General features: G+C 41.0%; 1 protein-coding gene across 5 annotated transcripts in view; it reads left to right on the top strand.

The window, feature by feature from the left end:
- The window catches only part of BACH1 (BTB domain and CNC homolog 1), a 265,729-nt gene extending 246,477 nt beyond the window's left edge, over nucleotides 1-19,252 (top strand). For 2 of the 5 annotated variants that reach the window (XM_069204062.1, XM_069204061.1), the window contains exon 5: nucleotides 18,214-19,252. In XM_069204062.1, the coding sequence (XP_069060163.1) occupies nucleotides 18,214-18,369 (156 nt within the window). In that variant the 3' untranslated portion in view covers nucleotides 18,370-19,252. Of the gene's footprint in view, nucleotides 1-36; nucleotides 4,456-18,213 lie in introns of those variants that run through there. The other 3 variants (XM_069204059.1, XM_069204060.1, XM_069204058.1) reach the window with 2 other exon arrangements.
- Nucleotides 19,253-19,760: the final 508 nt, after the last annotated feature.

Here is a 19,760-nt window from a genome sequence, read left to right as displayed (position 1 = left end):
GTTCTCTTTATATGATGTTTTTGCTTCCTCATGCAGCAATATGAAAAGGACAGCTTGTTGAAGGAAAGGGATCATATATTGTCAACTTTGGGTGATACGAAGAACAATCTAACTGAACTTTGCCAACAAGTTTGCCGAGAAGCAGCACTAAGTCAAGAGCAAATACATATACTTGCTAAGTACTCTGCCTCAGAATGCCCGCTTTCGTTTCTGATTCCAGAGAAAGAAAAAAATCTATTTCCTGAAAGTGTGAACGTGTGTCCATCTAGCACTGGATTTCCCGATTCGTTGATTAATATGATACCTGCCTCCGAGGAACTCCCGAGTCTTTTTGAAAGAGAAAAAGGTGGCGTGACTTACAATGAATTGCAAGACTTTGATGCAATTTCTGGAATGAACTCAGAAAGTGCTGAACGTGTTGAGCATTCTGGTCAGAGCGGCATAAGCGATTTCTGTCGACAAATGACTGACAAATGCACTACGGATGAATAAATGTGAGGCTTAAAGTATACTTCCGCTAAAGTGAAAGGAAGTGTCACTATTTCATAACTGCTTAATTGTTGCATACAGGCGAATGATATAGGCTAACCCTGCATGCCTGCTATCCAAAGTAGTAGTGAGCCTACAGTTGCACATTAGGAAGCCAAATCTGTAACTGTGTACACTAATGCTTCTTGCTTCAGCATGAGGTATATGCTTGGCCTTTTAAATGTATTATTATTAGAATTCAGATATAGTAGTATGCAGTCTCTAAAACAGACTTCTTCTGGCCCGCTAGGACTAGAGCTGTGCCATAATTTTTTAGATATCCTTACAGTAGGTTTGCATACTACAAGTATGTATGGAAATCAGTTACGTAGTTAGTAGGTGTCCTGAAACCTAGTATGATTGCAGATCTCAAAGACCAGCCTGAGTGTTGTAATGCTCATGATATAAGGTTAGCAAATTGATAACTATTTTGTCTGGCTTTATTCTCCTTCAATTTACCTAGGCCTTCTTTTTGCTTTGCAGGTCAGACCAGTTATTTTATCATTGCAGCTAAGTTTAATTTTCCAAAGAACTATACGTAGGTACAGCTATTTTGTTCGCTAAAGCATTTAATGATGTCTACATTTTGAGCAACAAGCTTTATAGAGTACTATTTATTTTTAAACACAAAACCTCACAATAGCCTTTTAAAGTGTAGCACAATGAACTGCCATATATGGGACATAGAGTAGCATGTTGTTTTCAATATGTTGTATTTTTCGAAACCTCAAGTATTGACTTACGAGCCCGTGGTTTAGTAGTAATCTGTTAAGCTCTATTCACCAAGGTCTTGATTGTGAACAAGACTTCCATAGGTTTATTTTTCCCATTAGGTTGTAGTTAGTGGGAGCGTTTGATTTCTCAGATTGTTCACATGCACTAGCAGAATCAAGGCTTAACACACCGTTTTGATTCCTGTACAGATTTTTCAAAGATACACCACACTGCTGCCTGCAACAACATGCTCATTTATTATAGTTGGCATCATGGGGATGCAAAGAGACTCTAGTGAAGTTCTTCGATTTACTCATTCATCATATACAATTAATTGTTAACTCCTAAGTGCATTTTGCCGCTGCTGATTATTACAATTCGAATCTTATATATTCAAAATGCTTGGGTTAAGTAGTAATTTGGTTACTAGACACTGTTTTGCCGGAGGATTACTTGGAGACATACAAGTCATTTACTACAGGGAGTGCAGAATTATTAGGCAAGTTGTATTTTTGAGGATTAATTTTATTATTGAACAACAACCATGTTCTCAATGAACCCAAAAAACTCATTAATATCAAACTGAATATTTTTGGAAGTAGTTTTTAGTTTGTTTTTAGTTTTAGCTATGTTAGGGGGATATCTGTGTGTGCAGGTGACTATCACTGTGCATAATTATTAGGCAACTTAACAAAAAAAAATATATACCCATTTCAATTATTTATCATTACCAGTGAAACCAATATAACATCTCAACATTCACAAATATACATTTCTGACATTCAAAAACAAAACAAAAACAAATCAGTGACCAATATAGCCACCTATCTTTGCAAGGACACTCAAAAGCCTGCCATCCATGGATTCTGTCAGTGTTTTGATCTGTTCACCATCAACATTGCGTGCAGCAGCAACCACAGCCTCCCAGACACTGTTCAGAGAGGTGTACTGTTTTCCCTCCTTGTAAATCTCACATTTGATGATGGACCACAGGTTCTCAATGGGGTTCAGATCAAGTGAACAAGGAGGCCATGTCATTAGATTTCCTTCTTTTATACCCTTTCTTGCCAGCCACGCTGTGGAGTACTTGGACGCGTGTGATGGAGCATTGTCCTGCATGAAAATCATGTTTTTCTTGAAGGATGCAGACTTCTTCCTGTACCACTGCTTGAAGAAGGTGTCTTCCAGGAACTGGCAGTAGGAATGGGAGTTGAGCTTGACTCCATCCTCAACCCAAAAAGGCCCCACAAGCTCATCTTTGATGATACCAGCCCAAACCAGTACTCCACCTCCACCTTGCTGGCATCTGAGTCGGACTGGAGCTCTCTGCCCTTTACCAATCCAGCCACGGGCCCATCCATCTGGCCCATCAAGACTCACTCTCATTTCATCAGTCCATAAAACCTTAGAAAAATCAGTCTTGAGATATTTCTTGGCCCAGTCTTGACGTTTCAGCTTGTGTGTCTTGTTCAGTGGTGGTCGTCTTTCAGCCTTTCTTACCTTGGCCATGTCTCTGAGTATTGCACACCTTGTGCTTTTGGGCACTCCAGTGATGTTGCAGCTCTGAAATATGGCCAAACTGGTGGCAAGTGGCATCGTGGCAGCTGCACGCTTGACTTTTCTCAGTTCATGGGCAGTTATTTTGCGCCTTGGTTTTTCCACACGCTTCTTGCGACCCTGTTGACTATTTTGAATGAAACGCTTGATTGTTCGATGATCACGCTTCAGAAGCTTTGCAATTTTAAGAGTGCTGCATCCCTCTGCAAGATATCTCACTATTTTTGACTTTTCTGAGCCTGTCAAGTCCTTCTTTTGACCCATTTTGCCAAAGGAAAGGAAGTTGCCTTATAATTATGCACACCTGATATAGGGTGTTGATGTCATTAGACCACACCCCTTCTCATTACAGAGATGCACATCACCTAATATGCTTAATTGGTAGTAGGCTTTCGAGCCTATAGAGCTTGGAGTAAGACAACATGCATAAAGAGGATGATGTGGTCAAAATACTCATTTGCCTAATAATTCTGCACTCCCTGTATTTGAATTTCCATGTTTATTAAAGGTTGCAGTGATTCAGTTTGACATTGCATGTAAGCATAGTGACTGTCAAGGATTTGCTTATGTACGAATTTACATTTTAAATATTGAATTTTCAGTTCAGTTTTTGTTTAAATGTGTACAGTTACAGAAACAATAAATCTTACATAAGTCAGGGATTTATATGTCCTACCTCAGTATGTACAGCTGTTACAACAATATAAATGTATGTAAATATGGTGGGTTAGCCATTTAATTCATTTCGTGCTGTAAATATATGTATTTACTTGTATAGTTTATTATTGTGAGATTTCTATGAACGCCTTGTCATTTGTCCAAATAAAACCTTTTGAGGAGGTATTTGTCTTCAGAAATGGGCGGCCCATCAAATAGCATTAACCGACAATTTTAATTAACCCAAACGATGCAGGGCTGTTTGTGAAAGCATCATATTCATGAAAGGTGTCATTTTAGTAGCTAGCATGTGGTCTAAGTAGCTACATCACCTCAAACCCAGTTGCTTTCAGTATAATGCAACCCTGCAGAGTAAATGTTCTTCGTAAGCAGCGTCACATTACTACATCTCAGTGCCCTTTTAGCTTCACAGCTGAACTATTTTAGTTTTATTAATATAATTGCATATAATCTCCTTAAACCTATATTGCTTTTATTTTTATTCAAACACTTTTAAAAAAAAAATGTGATTGTGCTATTTTTGCTTTATTCAAAATGGAGTTACATTTGTATTTTAAGAGAATGCAATTACCTATCTCAAGCACAAAAATGATTATATTCTAAAAATCAAATTTTCATTTTTTCTTACCAACTAGATTGTTAGGATTTCGAACATACTGGTTTTTCATACCTAAGTACATAACGTGTAGTTAACGCACAAGGGCTTTACCAGCTGTGTAAATATTTTGCAAAAAATAAAATAAAAATTATACTCTGACTCAGGTACGTGTTTTAAAAAGAAATCTGATGAAAAGCAGTGGTACACAAAACATTTTAGGTATATTATAAGAGCTTTTGAATGTTTTGGTCAATGTTGAACATTAAATGCATGAACAAAATTTGAATATAGATTGTAAATTATTAAAATAAGAAAATCTCATGATTTTGTATTTTTCATAATATAGTGATTTTTAACAATGCAATAAACACTATGTATTTAAAAATGAGGCTTTATTTTTTTAAAACAGTTCTGTCTGTTGTACTGATCTTTTTACCTGTGAGCCATTATCATCTTTTGTTACTTATGAAAATATTGTTTGATTATTATAATAATTTAAGGTGGGCACTACAGCTTCATTTGAGACCCAACCTTTATGGTCATAGAAGGCATCGGCAAAGCCAAGTAGTAATATAAGCACTGACTCGACCTGTGATCTTCCTTCTCAGCAAGCTTAAAGACTCTCTGTGATGAAGAGGAACGAAGATGGCTACCAAGAAACACCCTCTACCTAGTTCTGCTACAGTACACATGAATTTACCAAATATTTCTTGAATAACACACTGTTTTCCCGAGCTTACTCCTCCTGTGGCAGTGTTGAATTGTGACTCTCACCAGAGCCTTTGTCGGCAGCAGGGATGTTCCCCTCCAGCAGCGACTCTTTCCTGACTGGGATTGTTTGTGGAGAGTAATAGCATGGTATGGCGTACTGTGTTGTAGGCGCTCTGTGGTTCGTATAATCCATATCCCGATCAGTGCCAGATAGCTGCATGATAGACCCCTGCCAATGACTGCTACTCTGCACCTACCCACAGCAGTTGATGGTCTGGTTGGGCCGAGACCCAGAGCACTAATCTACTTAATGATACATCCCCTACTTTCCCCACTCTGTCTTCAATGTGAGCACTTTATGACACTATCAGTAGCCTCAGATGTGTTATCTGGAATCAAATTGCATTGCAAAACATAAAATGTTATTCTTCTCCTGTGCTTGGCAGAGTACTTTTCTAGGATTAATCTTCTCTTAGAAGAGTTATTGAAACAACATGGAGACACCCTATAGATTATAATATATTATTGACCTTGTAAGACTTGTATATTACACTATTTTAACCCCTTCGCTGCAAAGGCCTTTTACCCCTCAGGTGCAAGGCCTTTTTTTTTGGCTATTTGGGAGCAGTTCGCGCTTATGCCCTCATAACAAATTTGCGTCCTATTTTTTCAACATCCTAGGGATTCTAGAGGTACCCAGAGTTTGTGGGTTCCCCTGCAGGAGACCAAGATTTTTTTTTTTTAAATGGGAAAAAAGGCTGCAGAAGAAAGCTTGTGTTTTTCCCCGAAAATACCATCATCAGATGGTTTGCAGTGCTAAAATCACCAGCTTTCAGGAACAAGCAGACTTGAATCAGAAAACCACATTTTTCAACATAATTTTGGCATTTTACTGGGACATACCCTACATACCCATTTTTACTATATTTTCTGTTTTCAGCCTCCTTCCAGTGAGTGCCAAAAATGGGTGTGAAACCAATGCTGGATCCCGGACAACTAAACATTTGAGAAAAGTAGATAAAATTCTGAATTCAGCAAAGGGTCATATGTGTAGATCCTTCAAGGTTTCCCTACAGAAAATAACAGCTGAAATAAAAAAATATTGAAATTGAGGTGAAAAAACAGCCATTTCTCTCCATATTTTACTTTTTTTTCCTGCGATGTCAGATTTTCAAAAGCAATATAAGGTTACGTCTGCTGGACTCTTCAGGTTGCGGGGATATGTAGGGCTTGTAGGTTCATGAAGACCCCTAGGGACCCAAAGCCAATAAATGAGCTGCACTGGGTTTTCATTGTATATCGGGTATACAGCAATTCATTTGTTGAAATATAAAGAGTGAAAAATAGGTATCAAGGAAACCTTTGTATTTCCAAAATGGGCACAAGATAAGGTGTTGAGGAGCATTGGTTATTTGCACATCTCTGAATTCTGGGGTCCCCATACTAGCATATGAATTAAAAATGAAGGAAAAAATGTAGAAAAAGACACAGGGCAATAACATTTGTTTTCGTTTCTGTGTTCCCCCAGGTCTCCCGATAAAAATGGTACCCTATTTGTGTGGGTAGGCCTAATGCCCGCAACAGGAAACGCAACATAGACACATCACATTTTTACATTGAACTCTGACGTGTTTTTTGGAAAGTGCCTAGCTGTGGACTTTGGCCTCTAGCTCAGCCGGCACCAAAGGAAACCTACCAAACCTGTGCATTTGTCAAAACTAGACGTCTAGGGGAATCCAGGATGGGGTTACTTGTGGGGCTCTCACCAGGTTCTGTTAACAAGAATCCTTTGCAAACCTCAAAAGGTGGCAAAAAAACCCTTTTTCCTCATATTTCGGTGACAGAAATTTCTGGAATCTGAGAGGAGCCACAAATTTCCTTCCACCCAGCATTCCCCCAAGTCTACTGATAAAAAATGGTACCTCACTCATGTGCGTACACCTAGTGCCCGCGACAGGCAATACCACAAAACACAACGTGGACACATCAAATTATCCCAAAGAAAACTGACCTGTTTTTTTGCAAAGTGCCTAGCTGTGGATTTTGGCCTCTAGCTCAGCCGGAACCTGGGGAAACCTAGCAAGCCCATACTTTTTTTAAAAACTAGACACCTAGGGGAATTCAAAATGGGGTAACTTGTGGTCCTCTCACGAGGTTCTGTTACCCAGAATCAGTTGCAAACCTCCAAATTGGGGTGGGGAGGAAACTCCTTTTCCTCCAATTTTGGTGATGGAAAGTTCTGGAATCTGAGAGGAGGCACAAACTTCCTTTTACCCAGCGTTCCCCCTGGTCTCCTGATAAACATTGTACCTATCTTGTGTGGGTAAGCCTAATGCCCGCAACAGGAAATGCCCCAAAACTAGGGAAACCTACCATACCCAGACATTTCTGAAAACTAGACACCCAAGGGAGTCCAGGGAGGTGTGACTTGCATGGATCCCCCAGTATTTTCTTACCCAGAATCCTCAGCAAACCTAAAATGTAGCTTAAAAAAATCACATTTTTACCACAATTCTGTGTGGGATCACTACACTGGTACAAATTTCCTACCATTCAACGTTCCCCTCAGTCTCCCGATACAAATGATACCTCAATTGTGGACTCACCCAGATGTTTAGTTTTCAGATGTGTCTAGGTCTCGTAGATTTTTCTAGATGGCAGCGTCCAAAAAGTGCAGCCATCACCATTCCAAGTGGGACGATTTTGAGAGTTAGCCAAGCCCTCATGGCCCAAATGTAAAAACCAAAACCCAAAATAATCAAATGTCCTCTTGCTTGCCGTGGGATCAGTGCTTAATTTGTAAATAAAAAGGTGCCGGCGCTCAAAGCTCTCCTCTTAAACATGCGGCTGCTCCAATTAAAAGTGCGAGCACACAATACTGAGGCAGCGTAATCCTGAAGCCACCTCGGGCCTCTTCAATCCATATAAAGCCACTCCCTGCCCCTTCAGGTCACTCTGTCAGCTTCCTGCTTTTCCTCTTTCTGGCGCTTTTTCATTTTTCTCTTCCTCCGTCTTTCCCACGTGTTTTTTGCTTGCAGTAAATGCTTGAGACAGAAAACTAAGCACCGGCCTGCAAAAATAAGTGCCAGTGCTCAGCACCGGAAACAACAAGCACAAATTAAGCACTGCGTGGGATAACATGTTTTAGTATGCAGGAGAGAGCTGAAAGACTGTTACCCGCTTCAGTTGGGGTAGGGGCATTACCATGCCCATACTGGTTGGTAGCCACCAGCCCACTATTTTTGTTTTTGTTTTTAATTCCCTTGCATCTAGTCGGCTTTCTGCCCCCACGGGGAGTGGATTGGGGGTAATTGCACCATCCGCCCACCGGTGGGCAGAACAACTTTGTTCCCGTTTATTTTGGGTGGGGGTATAGCTATACCTCCACCCTCTTTTTTTGAAAAAAAAATCTTCCCTGGTCTCTGGTGGACTTTCTGCTACCCTTGGGGGCAATGGGCCTTACAAAAATAGGCTGATCTACCCCCCCAGGGAGGCATAAATGGACAACAGTAATGTGCCCCCATGGGGACCGACCCTTGCCCAAGGGGCTGCCCCCACAAACAAAACACACACACACCAAAGAAACAGAAAAGGCCTAACAATTGCCCCCCTGGGGCAGATTGCCATGGGGAACTTTAACTTAGCCTGCGTCATTTCACCTTTGTTAGAGACTACATAGCTTTTGTCATGTAATTGTCTTAAACCCTCATTCTGATACAACTCTTGAGACAGCACCACCACATTGTCTCCTTTATCGGATTTTTTTAATTACAATAGTCTTATTGTTTTGTAATGATTTAATTGTTCTCTGTGTTGATGTTGGAGATTATCAAATTGAGCACTTGTATACCTCAATTTTTTCAATTCTTTAATGACGCCTTTCTCAAAAATATTAATGGCATCACTATTGATAGGCGGCAAGAAGATAGACTTGGGTTTAAAACCACTAGGACACCCCACTTCAATGTTTATTGTCATATCAATTCGGGTCAGAGAGGGCCTCTATTTCGTCATCCAACTCACATATGGTATGAAGCATCTCAGTGTTTCCTATCTGTATCTTAGACGGTATAACCTGATTATATTTTTTATCTCTCCTGATTTGCTTACAAACCACTTTTTCAATTTAAATTTTCTACTGAAGAGAAACAAATCAATATGACTGAAAAGTGCAGAACATATCATGATGTAAATGAGAAGGTTTTAATTGGTAAATCATTGATAATGTAGATCTGAAGGTATTGTAATAGGGGTAAAATATTTCTTTAAATATTACAAAAGGAATGGTCCCCAACAGTGGTGATGAGTTAAAAATTGGTGTTTTATATTAGGAACAGTGATTAGAATTTTTAAACCAATTTGGAATAATTCTAAATGTACGTATTGCAATGCCGCAACTTTAAGGGACCACTATTGCGGAGACTGATAATAATTTGTAAGTGACACGAATATGTTTTAAGATGGCCAATAGTATTCAGTGGAAAAATATTGAGTCAGATTTGTCCTTTGTCTAGGTTGTTATATTGCAAGCGGAAACACTGGTGAATTTAAATATGGTAGCAATTGGTATTGTGTGTACTCGTGAACAAGGAAACTGAGTTTTCCAAAACGTGTTGGGTGTTGCCCCATTATCACATTTCTGGCTTACAAAATGTCAGTGCTCTTGGCCGTTTTTTCCTTTGTGTCGGAGGATCAGTGTTTTTTGACTTGCCTTTATATTTGGCTCCGTTTGATGAATCTTCACAAAATTTTCCAGAAAAGTGTTTCAGAGGATCTTGTTGTGCATGGTAAGTTTCGGGGTGATCCGTCAAGCGAGGCCCTAGAAATAATGGTGGAGGCTCAAAAAAGTTGTGTTTCCATGTTAATTCCCATAGGGATTTTGAACACGACCACAGCCGGAACTGCTGAAAAGAATTACACCAAATTTGGTAGAAAGGTAGCTTTTGGTGCAGAAAGGAAGCTTTTTTCTTGTTTGGTGTAAATCCGTTCAGTAGTTTTGTAGATAGTAAAAGAAAAAGAAATATAGCTTTCTAGAGGCGCGAAGGATTTGTGAATAATATCGCTGTAATTTGGCTGACCATAACCTGAACAGAAAGTTGCAGCTGCAATTTAATGTCCTGGGACACAGTCCCTGGGTCTGAAAAACAGAATGAAAAGTAGCATAATGGTTCAGGGTCAGGGTGAGGTTTCCTGACCCCAGGGGTGTGATATAGGGGTGCTTGAGGGTCGAATTATAGGTTTCAAATGATAGTTTTTTCATCATGCACAATATTCACAAATTATTGGTGAATACTGCGCATGGTGGCAATTAAAAAAAAAAAACATTCATCCAAAAATAGTGCCCTACTATGAACAGTTTTTTTTATCTGTATCAAACCCCTCATGGTCACCGAACCTACACTGAGAAATGAAATTGATATGAGTAGAAAAGTGACTGCTGTAAACAGTGTTTATTATATTGGCAGAGTTTACTCAATAGTGTTGCTATGGATGATGGTAACTGCACCATCATAAAATCAAACAACAATTCAAGGATTTGGTAATACCATTAGCTTTGGATTCTGCAGCATCAGGTTAAAATCTGCAACCTTCTTTTGGTATCTATGCTTTATAAAAGCATATTTAATCATGTAGTTGCTCCTTTTGACCAAATAAACTCCATTAAAGCGAATGCAAGTGTTAATAAGCAACATGCACTGGGAGGTTGCAGAAACTTTAACAAGCTTAAAATTCAGTTACTGCCTACTTATGATTTAGAGGGTAACCACTATGTTTTAATTTGTGGTAATCTCTTTGATGTGCCCACATAGATTGGTGTATTTATTACATTAAGTTCCATAAATATGACAAGTATTCAATTCATACCCTTGCAAAACAATAGGAGCCATAATTCTCAATTTAATAGGAATTATATAGCATTCCCTACAAATCTGTTTCCCCCTCAAGGTAACGTTGAAGGATGTAAGCATACATGTAATTCAAGTTTCATTGCGAGTGTCCTACTGTGCTTTGACTTTAAGAAAGTATAATAAATAAAGGTAAACGGAAGAGGAGCACAGCTAAACCAATAGGTAAGACATCAGTAAATCCTCATTGGTCAAAGGGATTATGGTTGAAAGAGAATGAAGCAGATAATTTAAAAAATAATTTAAATAATGTGGATTGAGTGAAAAGGCACATCAATAATCCCAGTGTTAATTAAATAAACTCCTAATTCAGATTTAGAAAGGGAGATCGTATTATTTCACTCTTCAATGCATCAAAACATTCCTAACAATGTTGAGGAAATAATAAATAACTCTAAACTTCGCATTAGCAGGCCTGGTTACATTTTATCCTGGGACATTGCTTGATTCCAAAATGATTTTGATGGGCAACCATATGGGATATCAAGGAAAAATCATATGAACTAATATGGATGTGCTCCTAGTTGTGGCTATGCACAGGCAAGATACTATGAAGAAATATCCCAGTGCTTCTACTTACCGTGATCTTTGACGCAAACAGTAACCGATTTACAGTGAGTGAACATTTTTTGCAAGTTTACGAAGGAGAAGTGATGGCAAACAGAGAAGATCCGTGCATAGATTGGGACTAACGGAAATGTAGGCACTTTGTAATGGCTGTAGAAGGAAGTACACTTATCTTCAACAATCCTGGAAGAAAAGTTTGAGATATGTGCAACAAGAAAATGGCAGTAATCTTACTGACTTCTACCTAAATTGGAGGGACTAGGAGAGTAGTAAAGTTTCAGGTTGGAGGACACCAAGGAGGAGTGCATTTAGGTAAGGAAGGAAACCCTCCTCCCTGATTGCGGTGGCTAAATATAATGCGATGGTTGTACACATGAGCGATACATTACCTTTATGTATCAAATAAATTTGTTGGTTGCTCTGCAAGATGTTCGTGAGGTGTCTGAAGCTAAACATTTTTTGTGGTCATCACGAGCCAGCTAACAAGAATCCAGCTGCTGTATTCTCATATGCATTTAATGTGTTTCTATGGTCCAACACGTTGAGTGAAGAAAAGGCCAGCCACTGTAGCAGAAGTTATGTGACCTGTGGATTTTTGACTAGGGATCAGCTGATAGAATCCATGTTTCTGTAAGTGATGTGCACTGATCAGTTGTCATGGTCAGAATTTTGGACAGTGTGTAGCAGGATATAGAGTGGTGATTGAAATGGTTTGTGAGAGAGGAGGAATGACATAGTGAAACGTGTGTCTGGAATAAGGCCAGGCTCGGTCCAGGTCTCGCCCGAAACTCCGCTGCACGACTCTGCGGCACTTTATGTGCACCACTTGTCATCCCCTCTTGTTCCAAAGGTGACCATCAGCGTCGTCTGCCCTGGGGCAAAGCTCATAGAGCTGTGGGTTCAGGACATTGGTGGACAAGATGAACTTATCAGTGCTATTCTATGAAGGGACTACAATTCCCATGTTTTTAGAGGCAGCAGCCATCTTGGGGTGTGGCAGGCCTATAAAGCCCAGCAACACCCAAGACTTCGATGCAGCCAGACCTCGTGGGGGTTTCTCTGGTGAAGGACAGAGTTCCTGAGTGGCAGAGTGTCGTCCAACCAAAGTATCCTTGTTTCCATGGTGCATTCAAAAACAAGTAGGTTGCACTCGTAGCGGTAAGGCCTTGCTGAATCCAAGTTTGGAGGAAGTCATTACTTCCAAAAGGTAAAGCGCCCCTTAGCATAACGAGCAAAGCGTTTCCAGTTTCTAGAGTACAGCGGCCTTGGCGCAACGATCAAAGGCATTTTAGATCACAGATGTAAAGCGCTTTTGTGCACAGCAATTCAAACCGTTTCCGTTCACACATGTAAAGCGCTCTTTTGCACAACAATTCAAAGCGTTTTGTTCACAGATGTGAAGCGCTCCTGGAACAGCAATTCAGGCGCTTCAGTTCCTAGATGTAAAGTGCTCTTGGCACAGCAATTAAAGCGCTTCAGTTCACAGAGGTAAAGCGTTCTTGGCACTACAATTCAGGCCCTTCAGTTCCTAGAGGTAAAGCGCTCTTGGCACGGCAATTTGAGTGCTTCAGTTCACATATGTAAAGCGCTCTTGGCACGGCAATTCAGGCGCTTCAGTTCACAGATGTAAAGCGCTCTTGGCACAACAATTCAGGCGCTTCAGTTCACAGATGTAAAGCGCTCTTTGCACAACAATTCAAGCTCTTCAGTTCACAGATGTAAAGCGCTCTTGGCATAGCAATTTAAGCGCTACAGTCCTCAGGTTTAAAGCCCTCTTGGCATGACAATCAAAGCGCTTCAATTCACAGGAGTAAAAGGTTCTTGGCACAACAATCTAAGTGATTCAGGCTACTTGAGTAAAAGCGCTTCCTGGTATTATTAACTAAAGCGCTTCAAGTTCAATGAGTAAAACCTTTTGGCATTTATTGTTGTGAATGTGAAAGCATTTCTGGAGATAAGCAAATCATAGGTTTCATTGTTCTTTGAAAAGCTTAAGATGTGAAAAGCATATTTTATTCTTTGAGATTTTCTAGGTCATGATCAAAGTTTTATGTTGTGAATTCAGAGATGTCACAGGATTGATATTCTGAGTGTAATCACAGTCCAAAGCTCTTGCCATCTCTTGTTTCTGAGGTCGTAGTTAATTCTTGTTCCATGTTTCAAAGAAGGGGCTTTGCCCTCATTTCAGAAGGGGTCTCCATCTGATATCTCGGAGACGCATTTAGTCAAGAGTCTATTGATAAGTTGCATTTCTATGAATTAATAAATGCATATTTGTTTTAACCTTTTTCTTTTCAGATCTCTCTCCCTGCTGTTCCCTACCCTAATTCCCTTTCCCCTGACTGACTTCACCATAACTCTGTGCTATAATAGCTTTCTGAGTTGGTAACGCCGGAAGGTGGGCCTTTTGTTCAGCGACATGCAGATCCTGAGGAAAGGACACTGTTTCTTTGAGGCTAGTTTGCCACTTGACATAATAGCAGAAAAGTTGATGGGCAATCATTTTGGAAAAATTTACTTGGATTATGAGGATGTGGGTGATAAGTTTTGTGGTAAGGTAGTCATGGTTAAGGGTCAAGAGAGTGGATGGTAGAATGCCTTTGGTGCTAATAGCGTTGGGGAGAATTTTGGGATGTTTGAAGGAAGGGTGCATGCCAAAATGGGAGATTTGTGTTTTTTTCTGGGTACGTTTTGCCACAATATTTTTAGGGCATTATGAGTATTGTAGATAATTGAGGTTAGAGTGTTGGGATTGATAAAGGGGGTTAAAATGGCCAGTGATGTCATAGGTTAATGGCTAGGTTGGAGGAAGAAAGACAAGGAGGCTTTTTAGTCTGGCTAGTTACAGCCTGAGTTGTGAGAGTCCTTGCATCTAGCATGAGTGTTGTGCAATGTTAAAGAGTTGTCATCTCCTTGCAGTGCTTACAAGATTGCAGACGTATTTTGGCACACACCCTTTCTCCAAAGGTGGCTCTAACATGTAGACTTGTTTTCAGAGTGAGAAGTGATGGACTTTTGGGTATAAATGTTTGTCACAGAGGGTCATGAATCAACGTAATCTTTAATCAGAGGTGTTCTCTTGTTTGGTTACAGATGAGCTAAGCAGCCTATTATGTAAATTGAAGGTTTTGCATTTTTGGATATTTGATTCTAACATAGTTATCTAAACATGCTGAGTGAAGAGGTTATATGAAGTAGCTGATATTATGTTTCACTAAAGTGATGACTCCTGGTTTATTAAAGGAATCTGGATTCTCAAACTGTTGCCTATGTTTCATGGGTTGGTAGCAGAGCAGTGGCACACACAAGAGAATGACTTGCCCCATTGTACTTGTTTGGAATTGTTCTAAATGCTAAAAATAATGTAGTAGTTTTGGCAAGGGAATTGGCTGGGGCTGGACAGTGCTTCGCCACAGTGATTCCTAGAGCATTGTGAAGCAAGACCAGGAAACCCTTGTTGATGGTCTGAGCATGGCGATAGGTAATCCAGGAGTTTACAGGTTTCTTTGCACTAAGAAAAAGATTGGGCTGAGACATAATAATGCCATTGTGTTTTGACAAATTAGACATTTTATGCCTAAACCTAGTGTACCTGCCTGTTGGGATGGAAATGTCATCTGCATGGTACGAGATGTGCACCCCTGCCCTGAGTGCCCAACTTTAATGCTGATTTTTTTCTCAAGGGCAAATACGGATCATGCATGTGCGCCATGACATAGGCCAGCCTCTTGGATTGTGGTCTTTTCGGACTGGGAGGAGCACCCAAAGTGTTACCTTCATAGTGGTGGAAGACTACTGCCTCACGAAGAGTTAAGCAGCTTGACTGCAGTGGTGGCAGCATACTGTGTAGTGAGCAATTGATATGAACTGGTCCTTTTTACTCTGTGTCGCAGGACTGAGAGCCACGGGCTTGCTCACACTTTTAAAGTTCCACTGCTTTGTGCTAAACTCACTCTTGGAATACATCAGGTAGATGGAGAGTGCTGAGTAGCAAGGAGTAGTGACTGTGCAGCATGTTTGAGTACCTGGATAGGGTACAGTACGGGGACAGAACACTACTGTGTAGTACATGAATAGTTAGTGCATGTGTTGAGTTTATGAATGACGGCAAAGAATGCATTACATCAGAGATGTAGTGCTGTGCCTGTGTAATAAAAGCACATGCTTGGTGTATGTGTGCTTGCGGTTGTGTGTGTATTTGCATATAGCACACCTTGGTGCAATACAGAAAAGCACAATACTGAGCAGTGCGCGCAGACAAATTGTGTGTGCTGAATGTATGGTTGTAGTGGTACAATGCATGGAGGTAACAGTAGTTGAGAGTATGTGTGCTGTGAAAGTAAGAGTGCCTTCAATGGCACATTACATAGATGACCTGACTCCCAGTTTAGGATGCCCAGGCCTTCCTGGTGACAACATGGAGAGCAGAGTAACCATTGAGACAGATTTGTGTATTGCTGCATTCCTGACACTGGAGTGGGGCACACACAAGAGGAAGGGAAAGACTTCCTATTCACATGTTTAAAGGTTGCTCTTTGATTCAAACTTAGATCACAAGGAACAGCCCAGGACACAACTCATGAAGGAAATTGGGCTGATAAGGCAATCATAAAGAGTTGGGATGGGAGCCCAGTATTAACCTTTTGATGCACACATCAGTGTGGCTGACACCCTGGTGTGAACTCTAATCACTCCCATACCCTTTATTGTGGGGCAATCAGCTTCAGAGTATTTCCTGCTGTAACAGACAGCCTTTCCAGAGAAAAGAAGATTAAGAAACGTGTACACTTCAAAAGAAGCAGAGCCCCAACATAAAAACTTAAAAGACTCAGACCCTAGTTCCCATTTGATGTCTGGAAATTGACTATAAGAAGGGAAGGTTGAGACCTCAAACTTAAAGCCTGATATAGATGTTGGTCTTACCGCCAAGCCGTGTCAGAGGCAGGCCTGAAAAGACTGTCACATCAGCAGTTTTCTGTCTGCCGTATTTAGATGTATTGTGTCTAAGCCAAAGACCACTGTGACAGAGTGTACTCCGTCGTGTCCGCCACATCCTGCAGCTGACACGGTGGACTCCAGTACCAATGATTATCACTCCATCACCGTCTCAATGGCGGCATCCCAGCAAGCCTATTTAGATCACATACTCGTGCTGGAGGTGTGTCAGTGGCAGGCAGGACCCATTCAGTGTGGTACCATGGCTATGGCCATTGGGTGAATGCTAGTAGCCCACACCTGTTGCAAATTGGACAATTATGAACACCTGCAAAACACACTATAAAACACAATCTGTTTCAGAACATGATCCTTTGCCATTACACTGCAGAAGACCAGACAGCCAGCCAAATCCATAATATAGGAGACTGGTTTTCTGATTCTATTTACCTCTCCCTCTGTCTTTTTTGTCAAATTATTTTTTTACAGTACCCTTCTGTTTTTTTTTTTAGCACTAGGTTTGCTAAGAATAATTTCACAATGGCAGGGAGAAGAAATCCCAGTTTTACAGTGGCATAATGGTCTGTCATGGTGGATGAATTCATTAGAGTAGAGCACAAGTTCAAACTACTACAGTTTTCCAGAAAAGGTGAATGCGGTCCAAAATAGTTGGCAGGATGTATGTAGTAGCTAACAACCTGCGCACATAGGAAGTGATTAGAAAGAGGTGGAATGACCTGTGGGGGGTGGTACGTTAACTGGCCTCCAAGTGTCAGCTGGAGAGGAAGAGGACTGGTGGTGGTTCTCCTTTTCCCCCATTACAACTCTTTCACTGAGAGGAGAAGCTCCTGCAAAACCTCCATCCTCAAGGCTTGACTGGAATCCCTGGTGGAGTGCAGACTGGTAAGTCAGACCTATGCATGTCCTGCCTTTAGAGTAGACCCGTTAGAATGCTGCAACAACCTTAGCAACACAGACATAGCTATTTGTGAATAAACAAAATATGTTTTGTCATACAAATTGCCAGCAGCATGGGTGTAACTCTCCTCCTAGCATAATGCTATATGGCTAGCCAGATTGCATGTAGTTCCCCATGGATGAATCCTTGCATGGGCTTTGCCCATTACTGTCTATCAGTGTATGTTGTTGCACTACCCAAAACAGGTCCAAAACCACATCCATTTTCACAGGAGAGTACGGTGTCCCTAAGTTGCATTGTCTCCCAGTCACTTGATACTCATATGTGTGTACCAGTTGCAAATGTGTTTTCGTATATAATGCAGTAATTGAAAGTGATATGTGGAAGCTATTTTTCAAACAAGTATTGTCCATGGTGTCAACAGATGACTAGAACTACCATGTTGTTCTGTTCCTGGATCTGACAATGAAAAGTTGAGTGTAATGTTGTAACACTGTCAATTACTTCAATATGCACACACATCTCAAAAACTGATGCATTTGTCAGTCCCCAGGTCATGTTCGGGAATTAAATAGCACCTCTTGTGCACCTCAACCATGTAGACACCTGCTCATAGCTACAGTGAATTGTTGAAAATGCTTACATAAGTCATTGTTTTCTGAATCCAAGACCTAAGACGATTTGTAGTAGCATGCAGAACAGAGTTAGTGGCCACACACAAGTAAAATTTCACTATTCATATGATGTTCAATTGCAGTGTCATGTGCATTTTGAACCATTGTGTATCCAATGTTTTGGAGCCTGCTAAGCCTTGGAAGGGTTCAAGACTCCAATGTACCCACCACTGTGTTGGCCCTAATGTCTGTCATATGTAACCCACAAATCTGAAATTGCAGTTTTTCATTTCAGGACATTTCTACAAGGTCAGGACTTGAGTTTCCATCTGTGTAAATAAGGCTGCATGTGATAAATAGTGAAAATCACGAAAACGCCTAAGTCAATCTCTCTCTTTCTAGATTTTAGGTTGGTCCTTGTGTAAATAAAGACACATGAAATGCACAAACAATATTTAATTCACATATCCTCTGTATCATTTACAGGTCCAACCACCAGGACCAGTGCACCACCATCTCACAACCAGGAGGCCTCCACTCCAGCCCAGGAGCAAGCCTTCAGGGAGTACCCCAATGCTACAAGTCCAGATGATGAGGAGCAAGCGGGCCCATCTGGTCTGTCTGGCCACACCGCTCCAGTAAGTCAGACCCAGTCCACAGCAACACCTCCCACCACTGCTGCAAGACCACCTCAGTAGGAGGACAGCTCTACTACCTGTACACCAAGAGTCCAAACACCCCTCCTGTGTCCCCCACCACTAGTTCTGGCTCCTGTTGAGCCACCAAGAACCTTGGCAACAGGTCTGCTAGGAATCAGTGGTTTAGGGGCACACATCAAGGGCACAGGCCAGTGGGGGTAGGGGTCGTGGGAGGGAATCCAAGGGAGGCTACTAGGATTTTGGTGAGCCAGACCACTTTAGATCAAGTCTCGGAATCAGTCCTACAGTCCCAAGATATGATGACCAGGTCCTAACTGAGATGCAGAGACTGAAGCAGGTACAGAAGGAGAACAATGTGAAGCTCCAGAACATCAATTCCACTTTGGGCTTCTTGACTGGGGTGATGTATGACATCCACCAACCCACGTGCAGGGTTTTTCCTTCTTCTCCTGTCTGTGGTCCTTCAACATCTGGGTAAAGTACAACTCTGCCATCCACAAACAGGGAGGCCCTGCCACAGGAGGAGCCTGGTCCAACCACCCCAGTCTCTGCACCTGTGTCTCCCACACCCAGAGGGGACGATCATCTGGACCAGCAGCAGAGGATGGCAAGCCCAACACCACCACCTGCAAAAGACGCCAAACCTAATCTCCCCCTGTGTGCCTACTGTTCACCCTGTTGACTGTTACATAGACACATTTACCTTTTCTGAGGTCTGTATTATTTTAGACATTTGACTTCAAAATGTTTTTGACTCTACTACCATGCTTCCATCCACCATCACAGACATTTGTGTTGAAAACTATGTATTTGATTTACTTCACACTTACTTTTGTTTCTACACAATAAATGTAATGTGCACTGCTTACAAGACTCTTGTTTGATTATTTGTGGCTTTTCCATTGTCATGTCCATATACCAACATCATTTTGGAAACACTATGTACAGTCATTTTGCTGAAAAAAGTTGCAATTATAAAGATAGAAAGTGTCAGAAAATCATTCAAAGATAAATTCTACTGAGAATGTATGTGGACAAAATCTTTGGAAACCAGTCCTTATATAAAAATATCAGTCCTAACCCCAATATCTGTGCCAATCAGGTCTGTAGCTCCAATTCCTTGATAGGGATTATTCAATGGGAACAGATTAAATAGGCAAATTATCACTGATGCATAACCTCAGTTGGAGCCATACACCAAGCCCTCACAACAAGATTATAGATCAATAGCACCAATACTCCATGCCATGGCAGTAACAACATTTGAGGCCACATGACCAGTGTAGGACACTGTGGCAGTATCTGGTACAGTGATACATTCATCATTCACTGGTGTGCTATCACCAATGATGAAACACAATAGCAGCTACCTCT

Source organism: Pleurodeles waltl, chromosome 8 (genome assembly GCF_031143425.1).
Source record: "Pleurodeles waltl isolate 20211129_DDA chromosome 8, aPleWal1.hap1.20221129, whole genome shotgun sequence".
In the NCBI taxonomy this organism is placed as follows: domain Eukaryota; kingdom Metazoa; phylum Chordata; class Amphibia; order Caudata; family Salamandridae; genus Pleurodeles; species Pleurodeles waltl.
Note: the sequence above shows the minus strand (reverse complement) of the source record. Positions and strands in the feature narration are given on the sequence as shown.